The sequence below is a fragment of the Musca domestica genome, unplaced genomic scaffold, assembly GCF_030504385.1.
Source record: "Musca domestica strain aabys unplaced genomic scaffold, Musca_domestica.polishedcontigs.V.1.1 29, whole genome shotgun sequence".
NCBI lineage: Eukaryota > Metazoa > Arthropoda > Insecta > Diptera > Muscidae > Musca > Musca domestica.
The window spans coordinates 9,142,303-9,169,403 of NW_026712296.1; the positions used below are offsets into that span (position 1 = coordinate 9,142,303).

Sequence of the window (27,101 nt, forward strand, 5' to 3'; positions counted from 1 at the left end):
TACAGAGAACATTTCACATATATATTTTGTTTCCGAATTTGTTTTGTTGCAATATTTGCTCTGTTCCAGAACCTGCAAAAACCTACCAGTTTTGCAATTTGTTATCGATATCATAAAAGAAAAATCGGTTATCTTAGAAAAAACTTTTACATTCTTGCAATTCTGGAACAGGGAAATACATTTACATTTCTTTTTTACATTTTACAAAAGAGAATTTTGAAGAAATTCCGAATTCTTCTTCGTCGTAGTATTATTCTAGGAAAGCTATTCAATAATAAATCCTAAAAGGAATCTTTACTTTTGCTAAAGTATTTTTGCACTTAACCCTTTAGGAATACATGGTTATATTCTCCCGACACTTGACGTAACGAGATTCTTGAGATGTTTCCAATACCTGTCTGTTGTTGTAAATGCAACAATTATTGCATTTCCAAACCGGTACGGGATGATGTTGAAATATCACTGCCGTATGAGGTATTCAAGCTGTTGTTGGCCGCCACTACGTAGGCCAAAGAACTGGGTGGTGTATTGCCCATTGCATTAGCGTTCATGCCGTTTGTGTGTTTCATATTGGGCGGTGTTTGGGGTGGGGTATCTGGTTGAATTTCAGGAAACCCCAAGCGCTGTTGTTGTTGCTGCTGATGCTGCTGGTGAAGATTCTGACTGCCTGAGGAATTGTAGTGTTGTTGCTGTTGCTGCACAGACGTCGCCGCTGACATATGCATCATATTGGAGGCAGGTGAGACTGATGTATTCATTTGTGGATAATTAACACCAGAGGCTCCACCATAACCAGCTGCGGGAGGCAGTCGTCCATAGGGCGAAGCATTGACATAATTACTCATCATAGAAAGTGGCGAATTATTTGATAATTGATTATTTATATTCAAGTTATTTGAATAGTAGGCAGAAGCTTGAGATTGTTGTTGTTGCTGTATGTGATGCTGAGGTGATTGCCCACTGCCGAGGTGATAGCCAGATGTGGGCGGTGGTGTTTTATTGGCTACTGTATCAGCTACGCTCCATATTTTTGGTTTTGTGGCTGGTATTGGTATACCACATTCATCTCGACTAGCGTAACCTTGTTGTTGTAAAAGCTGTTGTTGTTGCTGCTGCTGGTGTTGTTGATAATAAAGGCTTTGGCTATGAGGATTATGGTGACTTTGGTAGGGATGATAGGCATTGGGATGATGCCCACCAGAAACCGCTGTACTCTGACCACTGCCGTACAACGATGCTGTGTTATAATTTTCCATTTGTCTTGAGGCAGTTAAATTTTCTGGTTTTCTATCATCTTCATCGTCATGCTTTAAATCGTTATGCTTACCATTGTTGCTACTGTGGTCGTTGCTCTTAAGCTGGTCATGGTCTGGAAATGAAATTAATAAAAAGCACACAAAAACGGAAATTACAAATTATGTAAAAACACAGAGAATAAAAAATTGAAAAATCTTCCAATGTTTTTCTTTTTATCCTTTAAGACTAAGCCCACCCTCAGAATCTTTTATGCTTTCTTTTTTCCTATGATCCATGTTAAGCCCAGCCAACTTCCGTTCAAAGAATGTTTTATGTTTTCATTTGAGAGAAAGGCGTTTATGCCACTTATTTAATTTGTTATATGAAGGTTTTTGGCTTTGGTGGCTTTGGAGTAATCCTAGAGAGAAAATGCTTAGGTGCTCCTCGCAAACCCAAGTGTTGGGTGGACATTTTAATTTTAATTATATTTTTGATTTTACACAAAAGTCATGGACCCAGCGAAATTAAATTGAATTAGTACAGAATAAATCAGTACTTTATCCCGTTTTTTTTTCGAAGCAGTCAGGAATAGACAGGGGCAAAAAAAAAGACGTGTCCTAGCCATCGTTCTTAAAAATTGTGACTTTTTCACTCGAAATTAAAATTAGGATTTTGCTGGTACACACATAAGTTAAGCTCTGTTGGGTTCCAGCCCCTCGCAAAATTTTTGGTGATTAAGCAACACATGAATTGATAAGACATGGATCCGAGTCAATGACATCGGGGTCGACAACTCGGTTAGACCACTTTTGTGAAACTTCTTCTGAGCGAAACATGAGCATTATTCATCAACAAAATTGGCTAGATCTAAGGGGTTGTAATGTCCCAAAAAAATTAGCCTACAATCTTCGGGAAGAGAATAAGCGCTCTGACAACGAACAAGAAGTCTCCGAGTGAAGCAATCGCCCTAAAACTACTGTGCGTCCATTTTACCTAACCTAACGATGAGAAATCCCTAAATTTGATTATATTTATTGGTTCTTCTTAAGAATTTTTGTAAGAGTTATGTGGTATACGCGAAGCCATTTAGAAGAGGGTCCAATTTTAAAATTCCTCTTTCGCCTCACCAAGTAAAATATTAGTTTTTTAATCATAACTTTTAAATATTAGAGATCTGGTGTATACTACCGTGATTTAGATATATCCGGCTTTGATCCCTCCACACCGTGTTTTACTTATTTTTGTATTTTTTACTTATTTAACCATGAAAATTTTGCTCAACCTACCTTTATGCATTTGTTGGCTATACAAAGACGCAGTACCGGAATTTCCACTCCCCATTTTATTTAAATCAACTTCCTTGTCCACTTCTTTTTCATCGTCGGACAACATGGCATCGTCATCATCATCTTCGGTGCGATTCTTTGGTTCCCAAGTCATTTTGTTTTCCTTCTTCAAGCGACGACGGGCATTGGCGAACCAAGTAGAGACCTGTGTAAGTGTCATTTTAGTGATGATGGCCAACATGATTTTTTCACCTTTAGTGGGATAGGGGTTCTTTTTGTGTTCGTTTAACCAGGCCTTCAAAGTGGCAGTAGATTCGCGGGTGGCGTTTTTGCGGCGGGAAGCCAAGTCATAAGAGGCACCATATCTGAAATTAAGAAAACGTAACAAAAAATAATTAATAATCTCAAAGATTTAAGTAAGCGTTCCAGTTAGAAAATATTTGCTTTTCTTTTCCTTTTTTACTTCTCTTAACAATTTATCTACAAAAGTGTTCAGTGTAAAGAACTTCTCACTTACCAACAAGCACTTGTTGATTTTCTTTTATCACAAAGTAAGAGGACGAAAAGTGTGAAAAACCCCCCAAAGAAATAAAGTGGTTTATAGCTTTCTTATGCTGAATAAAGGAAGAAAGGCTAAATAGCAGTTGCTGTGGTGGTAGTCAATAGAGATGCTTGTCTGCTTTCTTGGCGTGTGTGTGAGAGTGTTGTGAAAACCATAATAGCCCAAGGGGAGCAATTTTATTCAATAATATTTTATATCTGAGAATTGTTAGTAAGGATTGGTTGGACAAAAAAAATATTTTTTTTTGTATGATGTCGTAAAAGTTTTTCTCTTTAGAGAAGCTTTTTTTCTTTTCTTTTTTTTTTTTTTTTGAAGAAAAAAAACACCTCCTCGTATTGTGAGTGTAGCAGACGCTCAAAATTATCTTTGAAATAAATCATTTGACATTGTCCAACAAAGCCCCTCCCAATTATTTTTTATGAGCTGTTAAAAGATTTGTAGAAGTTTTAATGCTCGAAATTGATAAGATTTGTTTTTATGTATTTTTAATAAATATAATTCCCTTTAATAAATCTTTTTAATTTACATCGTTCGTTTATAATAAAACTTGACATCGTACTTACCCATATGCAAATGTTGGATCATATGAATAATAACCGGTTGTTGGTTGTAAACCAGCTGTAGACCAAGCGGCTGCTGCTGTCATTTCGGTGCCCGTTGTTGTTTCCTTGAGACTGTAGGGATTGCCCTGTAATGGAAAAATAATGGAAGAAAATTAATAAAATAATGAAAAAGCAATAACAATAACTCATAAAATTTTAAATTTTATTAAAAGTCTACATACTATGTTTTAGAGGTATCGCATAGTAGTATAATTTGTAAGGAATTTAGCCAAATTAAATTAATCTACAAAAACCGAAAGGTGAAATGCCAAATAAACGGAGAAATGCAAGGGTGTTGCAAAGTTATTGGGATTTATTGTGGACAAACAACTGTGTCGAGAGGTCTTAGATTATTTAAGATAAAGCTATTTCAAAATATGAAAATATAAATGAAACAAAAACAAGTAAACAAACAGTAAAAGTGAGGACACATACAACAAGTTTTAGTGGCTTAAGTCATCGGCTGGCTTCTTCGTAGAACACAAAGGAGCATAGGGTGAGCGAGTATAAATTATTGAATCATGTCAACAATAGAATCATGTCAACATACAGCTCTTTTGATCTTTTACGAAGAAGCCAGCCAATAAAAAAAGCCTTTTGTGCACTTGCACCTCAAGTTCGACCGGGCCCAACTCTGAATATCCTCCCCCATTTGGAAGGAATTTAAAAAAAAAATCGGTTGAAAATTCTGCTAAAATCATAAAACAATCGAATATAGGGAGGTATCGTTATGGGGGCTATACAAAGACCTGGACCAGCATATGCGGATTGTTGTCACAGACGGTAGTACCCATTAGGAACTTCAAATACGAACTTTTAAAAATTTTCCGTGAATAATATAGCTAAAATCATCGAAATACCGAATATAGTGAAATATCGTTCTATGGGGCCTATACGAAGACGTGAACCCGCATGGATTTCAATTTTCGTTTACAAGCTGTAGCACCCATTACGAACTTACAATTCAAAACTTGAAACATTCCCGGTAAAAATATGTGACACAAATTATCAAAATACCCAATATCCGTAGGTACAGTAATATAGGGACTATACCAAAACTTGGATCCATATAGACAGTTCTCTGCAAGAATGTTTCCTACACACTGGTAATACAAACTTTTAACTTACATCATATTCCGGGTAAAATTGTGACTTAAACAACCAAAAGACCATAAATCTGGCGGTACAGTTTTATGAGGTCAATACCAAAACGTGGACTTATATAGCCCATTTTCAATACTAAAAAGTCATGCAGACTTAAAACATATCTGGGTAAAATTTTATCAACCTACATTATTTCATTCGGAAGCTAGAGTGATTTCCACAGACGGACTGGAATCTCTAAAGCGACATACCATTTAACGTTGATTAAGAATATATATATACTTTGTGAGGTCTAAAATGTTCATGTCGAGGTGAAAGAAAAATGTAATATACCCTCCATACTTTGGTGGAGGGTATAACAAATAATTCGAGACAAATGTCGGAACTCCACAACATCAGAAATTGACTTTATTTCACATGGGTCACAGACAAATATTTCGAAATATTTCAACTATAGTGACAAAGTTAATACGAGGTGGTCCCTATGGCAATAAAAAAAATTGAGCAAAGTCTTGCATACCCGGCAAAAATGTTATTACCAATCAATGAGTTAAAAAAGCACTCGAAACTATTTAGCAAACTATTTTGCCTATTATCTCTTTTGAAAATAACTCATTACTTTTCAGGTCTGGTAATGCAGAGTTTATATAATGATCATTATTGCTGACCTATTAGTACTGCGGAGGGTATTTAGTTGCCATTACTAGTAAACCTGAAAGTGGCACAAATGACTAACAAATTTTCGCTGGGGACAAGCTTGTACAGCGCTAGTCATTGGTTTTAACATCATTACATAGTTTAAGCCTGTGACTGTACTTAGAATTTTCGCATCTTTCAAACAATATTCAAAATTTTAAACGCAAACCCTTGTCGGAATTTTATGTATAGATATTCAGGAGCATCGAAATTGTGACGTATGATTTCCAAGGAAAGTTATTAAAAATCGAAACAAAAATAAAGCACTAAACATCTGAGGACCCTTTGTTTATAAATTATTAAATCGATCATTTAATTGACAAATGCACTATTGCCAACAAGCATTTTCATTTGTTTTTATTTTTTTCGTTTCTCTCTCTCTCTCTCTTTCTATAAATATTGGTACGTTCTCTATCTCCAATTTCAAATACTATTTGTTGTTTTACATAAGAACCTTTTAATTTTATTACTATTGGCCATGTTTAACACATGTACGAACATCTCAATAAATGTTGTTTTTTTGTCGTTGTTGTTGTTGTTTTATACTTCAATAGCGCCCCGTATAACAATAACCAATAACAACATCAGCAATACCAACAAGTTAACTATAGTTAGTCATTGACGACGATTGACAAAGTCAAAAAGAGCAAAAAAGTACGACAAGAAAATAAAAAGAGAAAAAAGAATCACAGCGCCATAACCCCTCCTGGTATATTTCCGGCCGTGCTTGCGATGCTAGCAAATGGTAAGTACTTGCAAAACGAACAATACCATAACACCTCCTTCTCCTTGGTTTTGTCGTTGTTGTTGTTTTCTTTGCCTCTGTAATGGTATTGACAGCAAACACCAAACAGTGACAACAAAACCGCCAACCAGCCATTATGGCATAGAATGTGTTTTTATTTAGAATTTATTTAAAAATATTCAACCATTGTTCGCGTAGTCTTTGGACGATTCCCATGGCATCCCATTTTAGTGAATTGCAATAACGTCATCGACGAGACAATAAATGTCCTCCTTCTCTCTCTCCCCAAAAAAATATTCTGGAAGTGTGTATTGTCACATCAACACTCAAGTGTATACAAATAACAAACAACACTTTTATGGCACGAGGGTGTAGTGAGCCGATGATGCCTCCATTTGCCTCCCCTTTCTCCAATCGCCTTCAAAACTTGGTTTTGAGTTACTTGTCATTGAAATGAACTAAAATATGCACCCTGATGCAGTTTTTGATAGATTTTTAAAGTTTTGCTTTTTTCTCTCGATATAAAACGTATATACATTGATTTATAATAAAATATTTTATGAATTTTGTTATATTTTTTTTTTGCTACATTCATTTGTTATTATTTTTGTTATATTTTTGCCAAAAAACTTTTTTCCATTATCACAAATGCTTGTTTTGCAATTAACGAAGTTAAAAGACCTCTGTTGAATATTTCATTAAAAATTTCAGCGAAGCTTGACAAAAATATTGGTAGATTGCACCACACAAATAGTAAAATATTACGTAAAACCAGACAGGAAACAAAAACAAAGATTTATTTGACAAATAAAATTACCACCAGTGCAGTAATTTCAACCCGGCCTCATATTGGGGGTGTGTAGAGGGATACGTATTCACATGTTGGTTGGACAACATATTTTCAGAAAAAAGACAACAGACTGACGTCTGATTCCACTGTGGAATATGTGAATACAATGTACAAAAACATAGAGAGCCCAATGCCGAAAATGTGAAAATTTCGATATAATGTTTCGAAATATTTTTGAATTTGAGAATTCAATTTTCATTTCGAATTATTTAAACTATTAATCTAATCATCCGATTTACAAAATCGGATCATTTAAGAAAACACGATAAAATAAATACCATCCATTTATGGTAAGGTTTACGAAATTTACTGGTATAATGAAACACTGTAATTGTACTTCGTAGCATTTCCTTCGAATTCGAATCTTTTCCATTTTTAATCGAATCATTTTATCTGAAGTTCCAACGGAATACACAAAGCTTATGTGAATCAAGTAAAAACCCTCCACCATTTGGAGTCATTTGGAGAGTTTGTATCCATTGTCAAAACCAAATATCAACAAAATCATCCAAATACCGAATAAAGGCAGGTATCTTCATATGGGGTTTATACGAGGACCTGAATGATTTTTTTGTCATCGAAATCAAAACATCAAACTTGAAACAATTCTCTTGAAAAAAGTGACTGGACATATATAGTCCATTTTCTCACCTGACCTAACACTGATACAAATATTAGGATTTGCAAAGTTGGAGCAAAATCGGATTATCCTTTCGCTTTCAGTGCAGTAAAACATTTTTCGGAAAATTGTGACCTTTTGTTGGGGGAGGTACCAAAAGGAGCCCGATATTAGCTATCTCAGAACTCGACCTAAGTTTGATAATAATATTACACTGTACCAAGTTTGGACCAAATCGGATACTCCCTTCGAGAGTTATCGTGCGCACCAGCCAGCAGATAGACATTGCTAGATCGACTCCAAATGTCCTGAAACGGATTTGGTCCAAAGAGACCTAGGGTGATGATGTAGCCGTATGGCTGAGGGTACTAAAATCGTATTCGCAGTCGAATCTGTTGAAGTTTTTAACAATGCGCAGGGTGCAGTATAGTCAATATTCGATCGATTCCGCATGAAAAATCGATCGACGCCGAAAGCGGTTGTCGAAATTTCGTAAAATTTAATACTTGTTTTTCTTCCAGAAGAAGTGTTATTCCACAAAATCTTATCCTCTTGAAAATACTGGAATTGCTCATTTTGCTAATACGCATTGATCATCATTTCAACAGCTAGACATTTTCGATTGAATTACATTGTAACTGTCGAATTGTTAATTGGACTAGTGTATCTTCACACACACGCACATACCTTATTACACACACACACATACATGCAGGCCCATATACTACACATTATTATTTGCATACGCAAAATACCGGCCATCCAATGGAAGTAAAACAAAATGATAAAGGTCTAAAGCCTGTTTTTGGCCATGTCACTGTGGTTATCATTATTAGTGTCTACTCATTAAGATAGCCGGGCAAAAGATTGCGGTTGTCCGTGGTCGTTGTTGTTGTTATTATTATTGTTGTGCATGGTCATGTCATGGCCATACAACAAATATCCTTTTCGGCCAAATGCGAATTGACAGTGTTTTTTAGATTCGAAAATCATGTTGAAAATAGTAGCCGAAATAATAAAGCTAAATTAAGAGAGAGAGAGAGGGAGTGAGATAACTGGTATTAAAGAAAAGAAGGATTTTTAGCAAAAAAATATAGAATAAAGTCGAACTACCGGACAATGAAAAAAATTTGGAAGATAATTTGTGTTATAGATGTTAATTTGAAACAGCTCTGCTCAACAAAATGTGATAGCGCATTTGTCGGGAAAAGGGACAATAAAAGATAAAATATTTTACAATTGCATTGTTTTACATTTCAACTGTTCCATTCAATTATGGAATTGCGCAAATTATAAATAAAGCAAATTTTTTAAATAAATACATAAATAAGTTCTAAACACCGATTTTTTGATGATTCAAAAAAGTTAAGAGAAATTGGATTAGAGAGAAAGCTCTTACATATTTATGTATATTTATTATACCCTACAACACTATGTGTTGGGGGTATTATAAGTTTGATTGGGCCAGAATTTATGTAACACCTCGAAATATTGGTTTCCCATATAGGAAAGTATATATGGATCTTCCTAGCTCGCCGAGCTGAGTCGATCTAGCTATGTATGTCCGCCTGTCCGTCTGTCCGTCTGTCCATGTTAATTTGTAATCACTCTACAGGTCGCAATTATGGCCCGATCTTTAGAATGTAGGTGGGGTTAAGGTCAGAATAGAACCCTATTTCTTTTGGAGATGATCGCATAATATTTAGGGGTTGAAATGGACCAAAAACTAGAAAAATTCCTGATTTTGCAGTTGCTCTACAGGTCGCAATTATAGACCAATCGACGCGGAATTGCGCATGTAGCTAGAGTTTAGGGCCATATCTTTTGTGTTGAAAAAAATCAAAATTTTTCATTAAACCGCGAATATTTTAAATCCCGGCGAAATCAAAAGCCATGACAAGGTTACCTCTGATCTTTACATTGAATGATCTTTACGTAAATATGTGCGATATATATGTCTATCAAAGAAGATATGCTTGAAAGATCTCCTATATGTCGAGAACGGCTGAACTGATTTCGACAGTTCTCATTAATTCAGAATGGCCTCTTGGCAGGAAAGAAAAGACGTGTAAAAAAAAATTGCATAAAAATATCTCTGTAAAGATGAAAATATTGGTTTTGTAATATTTTCTCATATTTTTTCAATTTTGTCATATTTTTGGCATATTTTCATTTTGAATTAAACATTTGGTAATATTTCTACAGCTAACAAAACTAAGTAGTTAGGATATCAGGATATCATATACAGATCGCATTTATGGCCCGATCCTTATGAAATTTTGCATGGGGATCAGATGAGGGTCAGAATAGAAGCCTACTCTTTTTGGAGATAATCGCCATATATTTAGGGGTTGAAATGGACAAAAAAACTGCAAAATTTTCAGCAAGTCTTAATTATCGCCCGATCGCATTTGAATGGAGGTTACCGGACATTGCAAAAGCCAAATAGTTTTGGATGGCCATCCAAAAATATTCAATGTGTGAAATAGTTTGCCAACTTTTGTAGACAAAATACGAAAATATCCATTCCAGTGTCTTTTTGGAGAATTCACAAATACAGAAAAGACGCACTTCTGACTATTTCGTTAAGGCTGATTTCGTTGAAGAATATAGTCAAATGTCTGTATCTCACATAGATGCGTTTAAGTCAAAAACCAATAATAAATGTTAATCTTTTGCCACTTCTGAGAGATTATAGGTCTTTGGGAAATATTGGTTCCAGATCTAGGAAGACCATTTACGTGCAACATCTACCAATAAATTGGAAATGAGCAAATTCGTTTAAGTTGCTATTATTCGAAAATTAGAGAACGAAACCTGATGGTTTTCTTTTATTATTTGTCACAATATCTTGTGGAATTCTTTCGAGTATATGGCCTATATAAACTGTATCATTTATTATAGTGTTGTAGGGTATTCAACGGTCGGCCCCGCTCGTCTGTAGCCTTTGCTTACTTGTTTTAATAAGTGTTTTATTAACTATTTTGCACAACATTCATGGTTAGAACAGAATATTAAAATGTATAAAAAAATAATTTTTCTTATCTCTTTTTTCGAAATGATTATAAACAGGGCAGATGTAATCCCAACTCTCACCAGTGTTCATTGAGAAACAAAGTTATGGGATCGATTACATACATATCATTGTCAAATTGAATTATAATAATTTTATATATTTTTTTATAATTTATTTTTTATAATTTATAATTTTATGATTGTTGGCGAAACTGTATTACTTAAATTTCAATTTGATATTTAAAATGTAATAACATATCAACGAATTCCCACTTACCAATGGCGTATAAAAAGCCGAACTGTCCACACCAATGCTGGGATATGGATTTTGATCCGTTGATGGATATGCTGTGCCATAAACACCAACTCCAGCTGTGGGCATTCGCGAGTAACTGGACAATGCTAAACGTGCTGAATCGTACTGACATGAGCATACAGTTTGTCCCGATACGGGATCTGTCATAATTGGTCGTCCATTTTCACAACAACCCCCACCAACACTACTGCTGCTGCCTCCCCCCATTGCTGAGCCTGTTGTGATCGAAAGATTACCGGCTGTCTGGAATGCATCTGCAAGGCTAACTGTGCTGCTATTGCTGCCGATGCCGCTATTGCCCACAAGCGCTGCAGCTGAGCCAGATTGTGTGGCTGGTGGTGGTGGTGGCGGCGGCACACTTCCCGCATTGTTTGTGGACGTTTGTGACATGGCACCGGGACTTAAAGGGCCATTGCCAGGCGATGATGCCGAAGACGAGGATGAACCTCCCGAGGGACTTAATGAGTTTTCATGTGATCCTCCCGACAGCGGTGAAGGCGCATTGTGTGACATAATTGATGATGATGATGTTTGGCCAACATTGCCGCTGCCAAGTAACTGCAATGAAAACAAACAAACACACATTCACTAAAAATTATGTATGCATGTGGATCACTGAAGAAGAAGAAGAAGAAAAAAAAACAACAGAATAAAAAAAGGAAACTAAAACTCTTTAGCAAACCGCCAAAAATATGTACACTGATGGTTGAAAGACAAGACCCAGGGCGGAATTTTTCAAACAGGTATCTTTAGTCCTACGCTCAAGTTAACTTGGTCAAGTATATTCAAGCGTATACTTGACTAGCACACCTACAATCAAACTCAATATGAAATGGGCCTATATATTTTCCATTCTGTTTACCTAAAGTAAACAACCCTCTTTGTGGAACCCTAAACAGAGAAAAAAGGTTCCTTGTGTGTGCTGCTCTTGGCGGTCTGTCTGTCCGTCCTTTATTTCTGTTCCATCTGTTTTGCTTGTATTGTTGTTGTTATTGTTTTCTTTTTTTTTTCGTTGTCTGTCCATTTACCTCCTCTTCTTTTAAAAGTCATTGAAGCAGATTAAGACGATAACTCCAAATGTCAAAATATTTTATTGGCTTTGGCGCAATTTGCGATCCGTTCCATCTATTTTCACTTCATTAATTTTCAATTTATCACTCGCTCAGATTTCTGATACGTTTGGTATATTCCGTATATTTACTTATAAGACAAACAATCGTTGGTTTGGTGGCTGGGTTCTTTTTTTTTGTGTCCCTTCCTTGCCGCCATCGATTCTTTTATTTCAAAATCTGATAGTTTTACTTGGAAAAGGGGTTTATGCTTTTAGGAACTTTTTTTGGAGTGGACTAAAATCCACATTTGATAGCCTTGAGCTGAGATAACTTAGCGAAAAACTCTTTTCAGAATGACTAATTTAGGAACATTCTTTGTTACAAATCTAATTGTGGCAATATGAAGAACAAAATAAATAAATATGTAAGTAAATAAGGTCGGAACTTTTATAAATAGACACTATTTGTATGGCAATACCAATTGCTATAGGAAATGCAAAAATCACTGCTTTCCACCGTCCACTATAGTACACCACTTTGAGGAAATCTTCAAAAGTAAAATATACACACTGGCAGTATAAATTAAATTTGAAGGTTCTGTCAATGACGTCTGCACCGAAACTATCATCAAATCGATGTTCGAAGGTGAAACTGACCATTAGGAAATCAGATAAACTGGGGGAATATGATTTATTAACATTCCATACTAAATTCATTAAAAATGATGGGGGGCGTGTATGATTCAGCCTCCTACTCAAATGAGGGGTTATATGACTTAAAACCGTTTGAAAATAGACCGCGCCAAAATATCAAAATTTAAATCTATAAAAATATAAATCTTGGTTGTAAATATAAATCTGAAGACGACAAAAAGCTCTAAGCCCCTAAAAAGAATGTGTATAAAGGACAAAAACGAGTGTGCGAATCGGATAAGGAAAAAATCTTGAATTTCCATAGAAGGACAGAAGATAATATTTTTTTTTTTTTTTTGATTGTTTCAATTATCAGGTGCCAAATTTTGGAAAAAATGTACCAGATCTGATCGCATGGGAAATACAAACTATCGAGAGGCTCACATTTTTGAGTAGCACATCCAATTGATATTCTTCATAGAGCCTTAATTAAGTCAGTTGCTGACATATCTACAAATAATCTACAAAAAATCTAGAGCAAAGTTTAAACCAGACCACAATGATCTTTTTGGCCAACTTATATCAACAACTGTAGCTTCCGAACGAAATGAAGTAGGTTGATAAAATTGTACTCAAATGTATATCATGTCTGCAGAAATTTTGGTATTGAAAATGGGCCATGTAGGCCAATTTTTCGGTATTGTGGATGATTTTAGCGACATTTTTCAACGGAATTGTTTCAAATTTGGTATCTGAATGGATATTATAGCTTATGATGATTTTAGCTACATTATTCAACGATGTTATGGCTTATAGAATTTTTAACGGATTTTATATTTTTGAAAATTTCCAAATTCGTTCCAAATGGTGGAAGATATTGAAGGTTCGCCCCGACGGAACATACATCTTTTTTACTTGTTTTATGATTTTCGTGTTCATTTGTGCCAAAAAAAACTTCGTCATGTTGGTGAACTTTCAAACGACCCTGCATTTCATATTTCATTTATTTTCATCTAATCCTTAATCAATAAAAGTAATATTAGTCCTTGAGTATGCCCTGCATACTAATGGTATCTTATTTTTGTGGCCCCAGTTTCGCCTGTACTGTGCTGTATCAATACTATAGGTAGGCAGAGATTCAAACTTTTATGTTCTCCTTATGTTTTTGCCCTCTGATTACATTGTTTATCAATGCTTATAACTATGTGTCTGGAGAGCATTTCGCTCTCAGAGATCGCGCGAACGTATTACATTATAATTTAACTTGGCTATCATACAAATTATGAGTAAAAAGTGAGTTCTGTCTGATCCAACTGGTTTAATTCCATCCTTAAAAAATAAAGAACAAAGCTACAAACAACTTCAACCTACCGCATAGAGCACTTATGTATCTTAAAAGTTGTTAAAAAAAGTTATGAGGTTTTTATTTGATTATTGAAAAAAAACGGCAGCCACTCCACTTTGTTCATTCAATAACGGAGCGAGGGGAGTTAACACTCAATGCTATCTAAATTGCTCTTGTTCGGCGTTGTTTCAATCCAAATAAAATATTTATAATAACACTTGTTGATTGTTCATTTCCAAAAAGGGAACGTTATTTGTTCTGTTTCCTACCAACTATGTATGTCTGTGTGTGCGCGCGTTTGTGTTTTGGTAAAATATTTGGTAGCGAATGAATAAAACAAACAATTCGATCAGATTAATTTCAGCCTTGCGATAAAGACACATTTACCCTTTTTTCTGATTAAACAATAATTCCTGTTATTGTTGCCTACAACAAAAGACAAAAGGTGTCGATATTGAGACCACTCCCTGTATTGCCAACGGGCACAGATTTTTGTTGGTGTGTTTTTTCTGAAATAATATACATTTATTATAATGGTTGTGTGATTTTGAGTTGCCTGACAATTGATTGCATGTGGTTTCACCATAATAATCTGTGCCGTATAATTTTGGTTATACCAATAATTTGGGGCGGCGGAAGGGAAGCTCCACGTTATTATAACTCAATTGAATAATCATTATTCAATATGTGTGTGTGCATAAATAAATTCTGCTCTAATCTGGTGGTTATGACTTGATAAACGATTTGCATTGATCACTACTGTTTAGTTATGGGTCAGTAGAGGCGGAGGGGATTGAAATGTGTGATAGCCAACCGAAATTATTGCACAAATTATAGAGCATATAAAGAAAGGAAACTTCTGTGTTTAAAGCGAAATACGTCTTATTTTAGAATTAAAAAAAATATTACTTAACTCATATTTTTCGTCAAATTCGCCAAAAATAAATTAAATCACCAGTTGCCATTTTTGGTAATTTTGACACACACATTTTAGTGAAACATTAGAAAATAAGGATTTATTGTTTATCTCATGGAAACCCATACGAATTTGCGCGTTACATGATTTGGAACAAATTTATTGCTTAATTAGGAATTTGTAACTGATTTTGAGGGTTAAACTTATGATATATTTACTTCTTCTTTTATCAAGTATAATTTCAGAATTTTATATTGATACCATTTATAATTGGTTATTGGTGACGAGCTATAAACAAGATGCTTCTATTTTTTTAGATTTTTTAATTTTTACTGCAAAACTTTGCTTAATTTCATTATAAACAACATATAAGCATTGAAAACCTATTTAGCGTAATATTTCACATTAATTTGTATTTAATTCCATAACACAGAACTTTAAAAACCTTCTTTCTCTGGCTTTTTGGTAAAAAGATGTATACAAACCGACCACCCATCCAAATTAAAGACAACACCAAGAAATCAATGAGAAAACCAAACTCCTGACGTAGCAAAACATGAAATATTTTAACCTCCCAAGCGTATATTTCACGCATTACATAGCGATATTAAATTGCTTGCATTCTCAGGCAAAACTTCCGAGACAAAAACAACGTGCTTTTATTGTCATTTTTTTTTTTAAACAATCATAATACTGTCATAGCCATATTCTATAAGTACTGCCAATTTATACGCATTATAAAGCGTCTTCAGGCATTCTACGCAAAGTCCACAATACTTTTGTTTCGTGGGCATTTTTTGTGAGTGTGTGTGTCGTATATTTCTTTCTTAATAAGACCAGACGCCAGTGCCACCAATAAAAGTTTATTCTTTTATTATTGTTGTTTTTTGCAGCCCTATCAAAAGTCCTTAACCAGCCTTAAGGTACAGCAAAAACATAAACGCCGCTAACTTTGTCCAAATATAGCGATGTAGAAAAAAAACAGCATTTCGGGTCTTCTCTTCCATTGGCTTTATTAAGCACCTTAAGTAGGTTAATAAAAAGAAGAATATGAAGAAAAAAATCAAAAAAGAACGAGGGTGGTCTGTAAATTGGAGTTAGTTAGTTTCTTTTAAAGTGTGATATTTGCTTCCAAGGAGGAGTATATATTTTTTTGATAACATCTAAAAACATGAACTGAAGAACTACCCTTTCCGACTAATCGAAAAGTATTTATCTATTTTTTGTGAAAAAATGTTGTAAAATATATATACCACATTATAAACCCCAAACATTAAATGCAGGTTATATTAATTTTATAATTTTTATTAACAACGCCAGAAAATTGAAGACCCCGAAGACAACATTTTTTCGATCACCATAAAATTCTAAACCGTTCACATATAGTGATCATAAATATCGCCATAAAATTCTAAATAATTTTAATAATGTCCGTTTGCATGTTGACATCAATATAGAGTTCACATTATTTTATATAGCGCTTTGAAATTTTAGCACCCCAACTGCCAAATGCCATAGTATGGAGAGTATATTAACTTTGTCATTCCGTTTGTAACACCTCGAGATATATATTTTAGCCTCCACAAAGTATATATATATATTCTGGATCAGCATAAGATTCTATGTCGATTTAGGTATGTCCGTCCCTCTGTCGTCTGTGGAAATCACTCTAGCTTCCGAACGAAATGAAGTAGGTTCGTATAATTTTACTCAAATGTACATACTTTTGGTATTGAAAATGGACCTCTCTATTTTCGGTATTTTGGTTATTTAAGTGACACCGGCCACAACCAAAGACAAAAAATTGTCTGTGCAGGTCCATGTCTTCGTATAGCCCCTATATAACGGTACCTCCCGACATTCAGTATTTTGAAGATTTTTTGTTTCAAATTTGGTATTTGAAGTTCACAACGGATACTACAGCCTATGACAGAGAATTTTCTGTGCAGGTCCACGTTTTGTTATAGCCCCCATATAATAGTGACTCCCTATATTCGGTATTTTGATGATTTTAGCTACATTATTAACCGATTTTCGCATTACAAAATTTTGTAATGGCTTTTGACAGAAGTTGCCTATGCAGGTCCACGTCGTTGTATAGATCCTAATATAATGGCAACATTCGGTATTTTTAAGATTTTAACAGAATTTTTAAAGGTTTTTTTTTTTTTTTTTTTTTGAAAATTGCTAAATTCGTTCCAAATGGTGGAGGGTATTAAAAGTTCGCTTTTCTACTTGTTTTTTTTTTCCTCCCTGGAATGTTCCTGCTCAACTTCAAGCTAGTTTCACTCTTAACTCGAATTTTCCGTAGATGGGGGAAGGTGCGTCAACTATCAAAATTTCTCAATGTGAAAGGTAACCACTTCAGTGGGTAGTGGCTATATCAATCGATTATAGCAAATACTACAATGTACCGCAACTAAAATTATCAACTTTCCCTCTTACAACCTGAGCAAAAATGAAAAACCTACACATGACTTGAAGACCGCCAGAAAAAAAAAAACTTCTTCCATAGCCAGAAAAAAAAAAAACCAAGAAACGTTCCAAACAAAACTAATAATATTTTCATGCACACATTCCATAATTGATTTATGAATTTTTAATGCAAAAACGTTTTTGCTACTACTACGGCTGCCGGGGCTGGTCCTGAATGGGGAATCATGCATATTGCCGAGCAAAAAGTGTGGAGCAGGGTATACAAAACGCAACCAAAGGAATGACTTTAACGCATCGCAAAAACAATGCCCCATACAACAATTATAAACAATGACATGTATGGCATGATAATAATAACAACAAAAGCATCAATGAAAGGAACTACTTGCAACCGGTGTTCTTGTTGCTGCTGCTGCTGATGTTGTTAGTGAATAATGTGATTGTCTCTCTAGACTGCCACCACCAACCAAAAGCAATGTGGGCTCAAATGAGCATTATTGTTGGTGCCTTGCAACAGCATTGGCAGGAGTAGCGGCCACAGCTTCTAACCATTTGGACTGGGCCGCTTCCTGTGACTGTGTGTGGAAAATATTTTGTCTGGAAGTTCAGTTGACTGTTATCGGACGCAGCAACAAAGGCAATGTGAGAATATGTGTGTTATTCATAATAATACTGCCACTTCAGTACTACTTCTGTGCGATTGTGGAGTGTTTTTTTTTTTGTCGTTTTATTTTAACATTTTTAAGTGTGTTATCATCATATGGTTTACCTTACTTTTACTGGGCTTTAGGTTTTCTTTATTTTTTATTTTTTTTTTTGCGGCTGTGGTTTTGGTTTTTGCAACGCATTGACCTCCCTGCTTCTCATCAATAAAGCGGTTGTGGTTTATTTTTGTATTTTCTTTTAATGATTTTTCGCAACGTGTGTAGGAGACCTTGTTGAGCAGGGCTTTTTGTTTTTGGTGAATTTTGAAAGACTCCCCTTAAAGTCATTTAATATTTGTGTCATTAAATTCCATATTTTGATTCATAAAAATTACAAAAAAAAAAATGCAAAAGAACAGCAAAGAGAAGAACAGAAAATATGCAGGTAGGCCTACACAATTAAAACTGCTCCGAAGAATGAAGCTTACATTGAGTTTATTGTTTTTGTGGGAAGTGAATTTAATTTGGGCCGCTTAAGGGTGACCAGGGGCTGGATTCTTGTTCTATGAAAATATGAAATGCAAAATATTTCCTTTATAAAATTTTTCCTTTGTCATTTCTTTTCTTTATAAATGTTTTCATTTCACTTTTTGTAGAACAAGAAATGAGGCCCAGCAATTAAAATCAGAAAATTGAATAAAATCGGACGTCAATTATTATTATCAATTTGTTTTTAAAGAAAAATTAAAATTGCCGGTGGTTAAAATCTTGTAAACCCTTTTATTTCTATGAGACGTCTTAATATTTGTTTCCAAGACATTCAGTTTTTTATTTTGGCAAGCTTTGTTCAAAATTCTTATTCAAACCATAATTTTAGCTTTTAATAGATATTTCATCATGAATTATTTGTAAAATTCTAATTAAAATTGAATTCATAAAACAACATGTAAAGGCTCTGGCATGAATTCCCAACCAATTATACCCTGTTTGATGGTGTTATAAATTTTGCTCTAAACTACCTTATTATGTTAATACATTTTAATAATTAAAGCCATGACAGAGGGGTCTATAACTCTTGAAAATGTCAACATATAGATCAACCAGTTGAAATAATCTTAAATTTCATCACAAAATGTCATCATTATTTGCATCAAAGCCAAGTGTTTTTCTTTGAAGGTCCGTCAATTTCACTTTCGTAAAACTCGGTGTTGATTTTTATCAACAACACTGGTCACCCTATTTATTGTGGCCTTTGTTATTATTGCCCAAACACCCAATAAGTCAGTCAGTCAGTTAGGCAGCCAGCCCGCCAGCGAATAAACCACAATATTATGTACTTTCAGAAAATGATGTTGGTTTTGTTGTTGTGCGAACATTTTCGTGCTCACAAACATAAATCATAAAATTAATAACCGTAAAGTGACAGCTTCGGAGAGTGTTTTTTTTTTCTCGTTCATATCTAGCTTGCTTAGATGGTTACCTAGAAGCAGCATTGAAGAGATGTTATGATATTGCTATTGGACCAGCAGACAGTGTTGTTGGTAGTAGTAAAAAAAAAAAACTATTTTAAAACTAGCGGGCTTTCGGTGTTAGACGGATGACTGAACTCATGTGTTTGACTTAACAATTATTATTGTAAGTGCATTGTTGTTTGTTCATTACAATTTACACAATATAAGGTATCTGTTCTTCTTCTACTTTGCTTCTTTAAATTTTCATAATTATGTTGGAACCTATTTCTGACTTGTATTATCATCAAAATGCTAATGCTGATGTTGATGATGACTTTCTTGTCGGTTTAGATGAGTTTATAATACCTTGATAAATATCTTAAGAATTGTTAAACAATAAATGGCTGCTAGATCTCAAAACAATGTTACAAGTAATTTTTTTTTAATATGGGGAGAAATATTGAACGATAGCTCGATTTAATGGTTTGAGAAAGTGATAGCGTTTTAGTTTTGGGCAGGGTAAAAAGTTTACAATTTTGGAAAACATAAAAATTCTTTGTAATATAAAATAGTTTGAATAAATGCGATATAAATAAAATCTTCGAGGAGAGTAATCCTTCGACTTAAATGTATACTATAGCAGGGGACAATTTCCTTCAAACGATATCGAACAAATTTCTTTTATAAAATTTAATTGACGGCTCAGTAAATTTAGCGCTTTCAGGGCCGCTAAACTATCGACATATATGGACACAGGTCCATCCAGTTCAATTGTACGATTTATCGGCATTTCTACGGCTTTCCTGACAGAAAGATTTCTGCCCGGAATATGCTACAATCTTTATTGAGTTTGAATGAATGCCGGATATTTCACTTTCCTTATTAGAGCCGTCGGTATAAATAGCTATACCGCTGAAAGGTGAAGTGTTCTTGGTCCAAGTGTCAAGTGTCCAAAAATACGAAAATTACATCTAAACCGCGAATATTTTTAATCCCGAATTCACAAATACTTTAAAAGGTCGCCTCTGACTGTTACAGTGATAGTGATGGTCAATACTTCACATATATAGCGAAATAGGTACATATATAAAAGAAGTAGATCTTAGTTATTCTCCTTGAGAAAAGAGTTAAGGACAAGGAAGAAGTCTAACATTTTAGATGACCATTAGATTATATTGCACTGTAAAATGGACCACAACTTTTGTGTTTTGAATACCTTACAACAGGACGGAGTGCGTAAATATTGAGTAAAAGCCCCTTGTCAAAAAGCCAAGGTAACATCTGGGCAGTGCTCTATGGCATTTTTTTTCAAAAACGAAATCTTCAAAAATTGATTTGAACACAAGGAGGCTTCCAACATATAGTAGTGTTGTAGGGTATCACATGGACTGCCCTGCACGGCTATAGCCTTTGTTTACTTGTTTTTATTGAGTTTTGCCCCTCTTCTTCATTCACTGTTTAGGAAAATAAGATTTTTGAGTCGCAAAATGTAAATAAATAATTTCAAATCTTCAAAAAGATTGCGATATTCCAAATTGCATATTGGTTAATACCAAAATTGAAAACAAAAAAAGAAAAACTTTTTTTTTGTGAAGAGGGTTATAAATATATACTACCATGTCCAGAAATTTCCCTTTTAAAAAATTATTTTTAAACAATTTATATTTTAAAAATTATTTAATTCTCCCCTTCTGAGATGCTGAAGATGTATCTGTATTAAATTTTATAGTTCATCTGAATTCTCCTGCTCCAAAATTATACATAAATACACTTCGTATAAATAAGTATATTTTTGCAAAAACCCATAATGAGATATTTTTAGATTTGAGCCACATTTTAAATTACATTTCCAGTAAAATTATATTTTGGAAGGCTATTCTGCAGCTTTATCATTTCAATAAATGTTCCCCGACCAAAGAGTTTAGCTCCTCCATTTCAAAGTTATTTCAAATTTATACCTTAATTTTGGAATGAGAGGAAGGCAAAGTCACGAGATTTCACCTCTCTTGTTGCATTCCCTAAGGTTTTCATTCATAAAAACGTATCTAACTTTCGAGCTATAGGCATTGCTGTGTTATAGAACATTTCACGCGTTATGCTCCATAAATATTTGACAAGAGTTAGGCAAGTGCTCACTCCAATTTTTTCGGTTTTTTTTTTTTGCTAAACATTTTTCTTCTGCAAAAATATTTTCTCTTTGTTGCTTCCACGGCAAATTTTATGATGAGTTTCTTGATAAATGTTTTTTGATCTGAAACCGCTGAATATTGAAAAACAAATAAAAAAAATTCTAAGAATGTATTCAACAAATGCCCTCAAAAATGTATGAGTGTGTGTGTGTGTCTATATGCAAGCACTAATATTAAACAACATGAACTATATTGAAAATATGTGTCAAAAAACAATTTTTTTTAAATTTATCAATGCTTCAAATTTTATGGCCAAATATCTGTAAATATCTTCTGTAAAATCAATTTTTGGATTTACGATTTTCTTTTATAAATTATTTTAAAAATATTATTTTTTAAATTATTTTAAAGTAGCATTTTACTGAAAACCAAACGGACTTAAATTTTTCATAACATTTACTAAACTTCCACTCCACCTTTACATAATCTATGAATTATTTATGCATAAAGGAAATGTTGCTTAATTTGGGCCATTATATTGTCGAGAGCAATGAACAATACAAAACGCCTTTAATGCCTTCCATCGATAATGGAGCATTATAACATATATTAACATATAACAACTACTGTGGCTAGTTATTGTACTGTTGACTTGTGTGTGTATGAGTGTGTGTGTTCATCTTCTTCTTCTTCTATGTGGCTACAAAGCTCTAGCACTCTGCTATCCCCACAATTTCTATGACCACTTAACATTTGTTATGTCTGGCTATCCTTATGTAAAACTGTCTGTGTTTTAAACTGATTTTATTTATAATTACATTTTCCTACCCCCCTCCAACCGTCTCAGACACTTCTTGGCACTGTGGTGGTTAGTTGAGAACACTGATTCCTTAATTTAGTATATGTTAAAGGAGCCATGTCCATATAACGGACAACAAAAGACGTTGAGAATAAATTTAAATTTGTGTGTGTGTGTGTGTTGCACGGCAAGTGATTGTAAACGTTAATGTCGAGGTATGTGACTAACGGAGAGTGTATGTTCTGCACAGTGAAAAGTTCTTAGTATGTAGTAAAGCAAACGTATGAAATCGTTTACGAGCGAATTGTTTGAAATTTTAAAATAATATAATGCGATTTCTTTTTACTCCTTTTGGAGTGTATATTTATACTTTACTATATTTAAGTAAAAATCTTTCTCATGATATTGCATCATAAGTTTTATATCAAATATATTATGGAATCTAAGCGTTTTATTGGGTTATCGTATGTGTCTTACAATGTAAATAGAATACGATTTGAAAGAATTATTTAACTTCACATTTTAGTAGATCTTTGAAATTTAATTTAATGTTTGATTCTCTATTCCCTTTAATTATCTAGTTGCCCTCTCAAGACATGAGCATGTAACGCACACACACATATCTGGCATATTATGTGCACTTTAATACATATTTAAAGGCATTCATCAAAATTCTTGTAAGTATCCTTTTTGTGAAATTATAATGTTCTATTGTCTTGCATTCATATAGGGAAATGTGTGTATGTATGTATGTATGTGTGTGCGTGTGTTGATACTACATACTTCCAACACTTTACAATTATATTAACGTCCGTCCCGTATGTAGTAGCTTCTTGCTGCACTTGCGACCGGCAATATGTGTTCATCTATGTTGGAAAAATGTATTCATAGCATAGGAAATATAATTTCACAAAATGTATACATCAAAGCAAATGCCTTTAGGGGAAGGTAGGAGACATAGGCACACGTATGTATGTGTAGTTGTACATGATATTTTAATATTCTGTATATAAAATAAATTTAAAAGTAAATGGAATATTTTTTTTTTTAAATACAAACATGTACATTTTCTAACAGAAAGTGTTGAAATTTAAGGAAGTGTTATGAATATTTAAAATATTTAGATATACAAAAAAAAATGTGTAGAGTTATTTGCAAAGATAAGTAATTTACAATTAATGACGGTAATTAAGAGTGTTGCCGAACATTTGACATGAATTATGCTGTCCAAATTATGATACTTAGGTACATGCTTTATACCGTTTTCAATATTGCATTTTTCCGGATTTGACATAAATTTCTACTCGACTTGGATGCGTTGCAAATTTGTATTTATAATTTTTTTGGTATTTACAGGTCTCCCTCAAACGTCAGATATTATATAAACTACATATATTCGTGATCAGCATAAAATTCTAAGTCCTTTTAATGATGCCTATACCTCTGTAAGAGATAGTTATAATTTTCAGGATAAATGAATGGAATTTGATATTGGTATTTGTGATTGAAAACGGACTAAATCAGTCAACATTTAGGTATGGCCTACTACTTTGAATGTTTCGGCCCAATATTTCCATCCATAATTTTATAATTCGGGTTCTCAATGGGTAGATGTCATTTCACATTTCGGTTTCTTAGTGGGTAGCTTAAATCCTTGAAATAAATATTGCTTTTGTGTCCACTTTATGTTAAAGCCTCCAAATAATGTTAAGCTATAATATAACCTTTCGGTTTCATAGTGGTTACTTCTCTCAACAAATATTCAATATAGGCATTGACCCCTAATAAAGGATCCATTACATTTTAGAGGTGTTGATGACAGCAGATTTGATCATAACTGAAGTGTTGGTAAAAAATATTTAACTTATTTTTTTAAATTAATTCAATGTTCATTTCATTAGGAGCTAAATATGGATATCACTTTTGTTTTATTACAGGTCAATGGTTGACACTGCTTTTGAAATCCCTGAGTTTCCTTTTTAAGTTTTACTGATAGAATTTAAGAAGAGCGGGCTCAGTGGAATTATTCTCGTGAATTCGGAACATAATTTTATATTGGCATTTGCAAAACGAATACTTTTTAAGATCCGAACTTTAAGAGATCAGATTTAATTAAAAATTAAAACCCACGGCATAGAATATGGCCAATTTTCAAAGACATCTCCATCGGCCTTTAAAGGCTCAGCTCGAAAGATGAACAATCTTTACGTTGATTTTAAGTTAAGAAAAACAGTGACCTCTTTTTTATGCAATTGTTTCGGTATATCCGTTCCAGTTTAAGATTTTGTACTGAAAAGTTAATTTTTTGAAAGTATCAAAGAAATTGCTCTTCTATTGAAATAGGTGTATGAACTAGGTGTGACACGTGAAAAATCAAAATAATAATGTGGCTAGGAAAACCTTTTATTTTTCCATCTTAAAATGGAGAAAAAATTAAGACTTGCTTTATGTATATAAAAATAGATTGTAAATCAGTTTGCTGGATCACATTGAACCCAAAAATCAAGGTGAAAGCCCTCTTCCGATATGTACAAATTAATCACATACATATGAAATCTCAAAACATTTTACAATGAAAATCGTAATTACAAAGACGAAACTGTTATGAGTCTTTTTAACCGAGCTCCACTGTTTGTTAATTAGTTACTGTTAAAATTAAATACTTTTACTTTTTTTTTTTTTGAAGATAGAATTTTTCACATACCTGATTAACCGTCGGATAAGAGCCATATCCAAATTGTGTATATGCAGCCATGGTCGTTGTTTGATGTATAATTGTTGTTGCTGTTGTTTTTTATTAAACACTTCTGATAGCTCTTTTTTATAAGGCAGATCTTCCTTTAGAACATATACACGTAATTATTACAAATAAAATTCTTTTGTGATTACTTTTTTGCACAAAACAGATCTCGCAAATGTTACGGAGTTAAACAAAAAGAGTTTTTTGTTTTGAATCCTTTACTCTGGATTTCAGTGATTTCAGTTTTTTTTTTTTTTTGTATTGTACCTTCGACAAACGAGTTGTTATTGTCCTTTTTGTAAATGATGCTGCGAGCTTTCTATATTGGTATTCTTTTTTGTTTGCGTTTCACTGTTAACGGAAATTTCAAACAACCGGCAACATATCCAACAACAAAATATAAGAGACACTAACAAGAATCCGTTACAAAAACAATTGTTAAGTGTCTTTATAGCATTTTTTGTTTTAACAGCATTAAGGGATCCGTAACATTTAACCCCTCAAGCTTTTTGTTGACAATAAAATGTCTGGCTGGCAGAGCAACCGAACCGAGGAAAAATGTGAAATGGCACAAAGTTAATACTGGAATGGGGGGATTGTGGGGTTTATGCACAGTCAACAGCTACGGCCACAAGCCAAAGGAAAACAAAAAAAAAAAACAATTTTGTCACAACCGTTAAGAGTACTTCGAACCTTTGACTTCAATGTGTGGATTTGAGTGATTCAAACACTTAATGGGGGTTTGGTAAAGTTCACAAAAATAGCGTCACAGTTTATTTTGTTTTGTAAGGTTCTTCTTGGTACAAATAGTTGTAATGGTTTGTTTATTTTTGTTTTAATTAAGATTACTTGTTTACAGTTTTGTCAAAAAATAAACAATTTTTTAAGTATTATTATTTATTTTTTGTTGTCCACTTATGTTTAAATTGAATTGTATGTTTCCGTATTTAATTTTATCAACGATGTCTTTTCATAAGTTTTCTTTTTTTAATTTACATCACACTTTTTGTTTTCTTATTCCAAATGTATCCGATCACGAGAATATTTTGTTTTGTTGTTGTCCTAAAACTCAGTGAGAAATAAAAATTCCGTTCTGTCTCGTGTATCGGACCGATGCGTACTTATTCACGTTCGAACGTAAACTGGTTGTATGCCGAGTATTTTGAACAAAAAATTTGTTTGAATATCCAACAGAGGTGGATGGTTGTATGAGTGTGTATGTGGCTTTGTGTGTTTTGATCACTTTGCCGCAGTGGTATGCTAGTGCTGTTGTTGTTGTTGCAGTTAGACAACGACTCAAATACACACAAGAGAAACAACCACTAGAAACACAAACAAACCACTTAAACAACGATGTGTCGGCACACAATAACTCAGAGCGAAAGAGACAACTAGCAGAAAAAAACAACAAAATAAAGAATTTTGGTTATCTTTCACCCATCAAAAGGAGGAGGAGGAGCCGACGACTTATCGTTAGTATGTTAAGACAATATGTCCGTCCATAAACGATTACTCGTTTGTTTCACTAGTTGTAATCGCTTTCTCATTTCTCCACACAAAATTCATTATATTCCATTTCAACGAGTAGAGCTTAGGAGAGAACTAACTGACTGGTTTTCTCGTTGAATTTGTAAAGAGCCAACGAATATTCCACATTTCCCCTCAATTTAATGCACTTTGCTAGACTTCCATTGGAAATATCATTATGGCTTTTTATTTGTATTTCTTTGGCTTCCTAAGCCACTAATTGAAGATGGTGGTGTTGTTAAATGCCACCCTCCTACTCTACCTTGTGCGTTATTTTTGTAACATTACAAAGGTGTGTAGGAAGAATAATAATTTTGTATTGGATAGTTCTCCTTAAATGTTGTTTCTTTTTAGATTGTTTTATTTTTTTAGGTGGGGTTTCATTTGATAAGATTGTTT

At 33.8% G+C, this 27,101-nt stretch overlaps 1 protein-coding gene across 1 annotated transcript; it reads right to left on the minus strand.

The window, feature by feature from the left end:
* Window positions 1-26,308, minus strand: LOC101889754 (homeobox protein araucan). Its single transcript, XM_005183638.4, has 5 exons — window positions 25,140-26,308; window positions 10,993-11,589; window positions 3,648-3,772; window positions 2,523-2,887; window positions 1-1,369 (listed from the first exon to the last, which is right to left on the minus strand). Exons 1-5 carry the CDS (start codon window positions 25,188-25,190, stop codon window positions 420-422), a joined length of 2,088 nt encoding a protein of 695 aa, XP_005183695.1. The 5' UTR covers window positions 25,191-26,308; the 3' UTR covers window positions 1-419.
* Between the last annotated feature and the right edge of the window lie 793 nt (window positions 26,309-27,101).